The following is a 3,526-nucleotide window of genomic DNA, read 5'->3' on the forward strand; positions in this document are numbered from 1 at the left end:
ATGTGTATAAGAGACAGCCCCAGCACCAGTGGGGTGCCACGCCATCCTCCAGCACCCGCTTTGGGGGGCACAGGGAACTGCGAGGGTGCAGCATCCCCCCAGTCACAGCCTCCTGGTGTTTGGGGTGCTCCCATTCCCGAGGTGGGCGGTGGGGGCTGTGTGGTGCCACAGCAGTGCCAAAGCTGGCTTTCTTCTCACGGCACTCAGTGGGCACCAGAGACCCCCCCCACTTGCCACACCAGGCCAGCCCTTTCCCTCTGTAGCCCCCAAAACTGGTGACACAGCCCGTGTCCTCACAGCGAGGGGTGACGGCGACCCCCCTGACCCTGTATACCTGCCGGCGGACCTGGAGGTGCTCGGCGTGCCCGAATACTACCGGCTACAACGGGTGGACCAGGATTTGCCAGCCAACACCTCCCTGCACACCCGCACCGAGACCTACCTGCTGCTGCGCCATGACTCCGCCACGCAGCCCCTCGTCCAGGCCACCTACCCACCCTTCAGCACCCGGCAGGTAAAATGGCCCCCACCACCCTGGGACCCCCACCCCACTTTGCTGCAACCTCCTGCCACCATCTCCCTGTCTTTTTGCAGGACGTGCCCACAGAGACCCCCCCGGGAAGGGACAGTTCGGTACCTTGGGCCATCCGTGCCGTGTCCCTTGAGAGCGCCGTGTCCCCGGCCGAGCCCTTCGCCCGTGTCCTCTTCCACTTGCAGGGTCCTGACTGGCTGCCTGGGGAGAGGGAACACCCCAGGGTGAGGGAACACCCTGGGGAGCAGGAGCACCCCAGGGAGCGTGACCTGCCCTGCGTCACCCTCCATGCCCACCACCACGGCCGGGTGGCCCGTGGGACATGCCGCCTGCAGGTCAGTGCCACCCACCACGATTGCAGCACCCCCCTTCCCTGCGTGGGGACACCCCACTTATCCCCCTCACCCTGATCCTGGGTCCTGCTCTCCCCTCCAGGCACCCCTGGGTGTCTGCGTGGTGGAGCTGGAGATCCCCCCGCGCTGGTTCTCCCCGACATCCCCCACCCCACGCAGCCGCCGCCGAGCAGCCGAACCCCCGGGGCGCCCTGAACCCCCTGAGCCGGTGGAGCTTCACTACAGCGTGGTGGGCCCGGGGGAATGCAGCCGTGCCGGGGGCCGGGAGCGGAGCCGCGGTGGAGAGGCCCGGCGGTACCTGGGCACGGTGGAGCTGCGGGCCAGCGAGCCGGCGCGGCGGCAGGAGGTACGGTTAGATGATAAGGTGCTGCTGCGGGTGCCTGACGCCACGCTGCGCCCTGGGCAGCGTTTCACCGCCACCGTCGCCCTACGACACAATTTCACCGCCGACCAGTTGACGCTCCGGTAAGACTTGGGACCCCCCTGTGGAGGGTGACGCGTGCTGGGAAGTTTTGGGGGGGGGACACATACACCTCCCCCGGTTGTGTGACGGGGATCTGGTGGCAGGATCAAGGCGAAGAAGGGGCTGCAGGTGGTGGGTGCCCGTCCCGGGGTCCCCACGGCCTGGAGCACCCAACTGGAGCGCACCCGGGGTCCCAAGCACTCCACGGTTGTGGTGACGTGTCGGCGCAGCGGGGATGTACACGGAGGCTGGAGGTAGGGTGGCAGCACCCCCACCTCTGGGGACCCCCATTATGGGAGAGGGGCTTCTGCATGGGGGCCCGGTGCAGCCCCATAGTGTCCAGTCAGTGTAAAGGGGACCTGTGCTTTGTGCTACCCCCATCCCAGTATGATCCAGTTGGAGCAGGGGGACCTGTGCTTTGCCCTGCTCCCATCCCAGTATGGCCCAGTCAGAGTAAAGGGGACCCGTGCATGACACTGCCCCCATCCCAGTATGGCCCAAGTGGGGCAGGGTGGGACCTGTGAGTTGCACCACTCCCATCCCAGTAGGGCCCAGGCAGAGCTGGGTGACCTGTATATGGCACCATCCCTGTCCCAGTATGACCCAGTCAGAGCAAAAGGGATCTGTGCCTCACACCACTCCCATCCCAGTATGGCCCATTTGGAGCAGGGGGACCCAAGTATTGCACTGCTCACTGCCAGTATGGCCCAGTTAGAATAAAATGGATCTATGCATGATACTGCTCCCTTCCCAGTATGATGCAGTTGGACCAGAGGAGCCTGAGTTTTGCACCTTTCCCATCCCAGTATGGCCCAGCTGGAGCATGGGGACCCACATATTGCATTGCTTCCATCCCAGTTCGACCCAGTCAGAGCAAAAGGGACCTGTGCCTTGCACCACTCCCATCCCAGTATGGCCCAGTGGGGGGACTGGGGTCCATGGGACAGCCCTGACACCTGTGTGATGGTACAGGGCAGCCGATTCCGCCACGTTCCTGCACTTGGACCTGGCGGTGGAGAACGGGACGGGGGGGCTGGCGCCGGCACGGCCCCTCACCTGGCAGGTGGAGTACCCGGGCCAGGACCCCGAGGCCCAGAAGGACAAACTGGTGTGGGAGATCCAGGTGTCGGAGCGGGACGTCCGCGCCCTTGTCCCCTTGGTACAGGTGGGTGACTCCCACCCTGGCCTCCATCCACCCCGCCCTGCGCTGACCCCAAAACCCATGGGGCCACACGTTTCAGCCCCCACTTTTCCCCCCAGGAGCTGGAGATCCTCAACACGGCCCCGCTGACGGGGGTCCCCCGTGTTGTCCCGGTGAAACTGGTGGCGGTGGAAGCGGGAGGCGGCGTGGCTGAGCTCACCGAGCCCCCAGGCTGCGAGTCGGCCGACAAGCAGGTGCTGCAGGTGAGCAGAGCCGCCCCCACCCCCGTCCCCCTCCAACACCCACCACTGGTATCCCCCTGACCCTGCCTGCTCCCCCTCCACCTCTACATGTGCCCCCCTCCTCTCTTCAGGTGTCAGATGCCTGCGATGCGGTGTTTGTGGGGGGCAAAGAGAGCCGGGGGGCTCGGGGGGCCCGGGTGGATTTCTGGGCCCGGCGCCTACACGCTTCACTGCGCTTCACCGTCTGGGCACCGCTGCTGCCGCTGCGCGTCCAACTGGCTGACACCACGCTGGAGCAAGTGCGGGGCTGGCGCCTGCCCGGGGGCCCCGAGAGGTGAGCGCAGTGCTCTGGGAAAAGGGGGCCCTGGGAAAGGTTTGGGGGGGCCCCCTGGGCGTCCTCCTCACCACCACCACCTGCCCCTGCCACCGCTGCAGCAGGCGAGGAGGGCACTGGGAGCGAGTGCTGAGGCCCAGCATGCTCGTGACATATGTCTCTGCCCTGCTGAGCGGCATGGTGCTTGGGGTGGGCACCCCTGCTCTGCTGAGCCCTCATGCACTCGTGACACATGTCCCTGCCCCGCTGAGCCCCATGGCACCTGTGAGAAGCACCCCTGCCCTGCTGAGCCCCCACGCACTCATGACACATGTCCCTGCCCTGCCGAGGCCCACGGCACCCATGAGATGTACCCCTGCCCCGCTGAGCCCCCACGCACTTGTGATACATCCCCCATGCCCCCCACTCCCATGCCCCCCCCTCTATGCCCAAACAAGCCCCACTGAGCCCCACAGGGCTGG

At 66.3% G+C, this 3,526-nt stretch overlaps 1 protein-coding gene across 1 annotated transcript in view; it reads left to right on the top strand.

The window, feature by feature from the left end:
* The window catches only part of TMEM132A (transmembrane protein 132A), a 5,223-nt gene continuing 1,697 nt past the window's right edge, over positions 1 to 3,526 (top strand). Inside the window, exons 1-8 of the mRNA XM_026850131.1 lie at positions 1 to 148; positions 264 to 514; positions 595 to 867; positions 968 to 1,350; positions 1,453 to 1,602; positions 2,321 to 2,513; positions 2,609 to 2,752; positions 2,863 to 3,065. Coding sequence (XP_026705932.1) covers positions 1 to 148; positions 264 to 514; positions 595 to 867; positions 968 to 1,350; positions 1,453 to 1,602; positions 2,321 to 2,513; positions 2,609 to 2,752; positions 2,863 to 3,065 — 1,745 coding nt within the window. The remainder of the gene's footprint in view (positions 149 to 263; positions 515 to 594; positions 868 to 967; positions 1,351 to 1,452; positions 1,603 to 2,320; positions 2,514 to 2,608; positions 2,753 to 2,862; positions 3,066 to 3,526) is intronic.

The sequence above is a fragment of the Athene cunicularia genome (genome assembly GCF_003259725.1).
Source record: "Athene cunicularia isolate RWA chromosome 5 unlocalized genomic scaffold, athCun1 chr5_part2, whole genome shotgun sequence".
Lineage (NCBI taxonomy): Eukaryota > Metazoa > Chordata > Aves > Strigiformes > Strigidae > Athene > Athene cunicularia.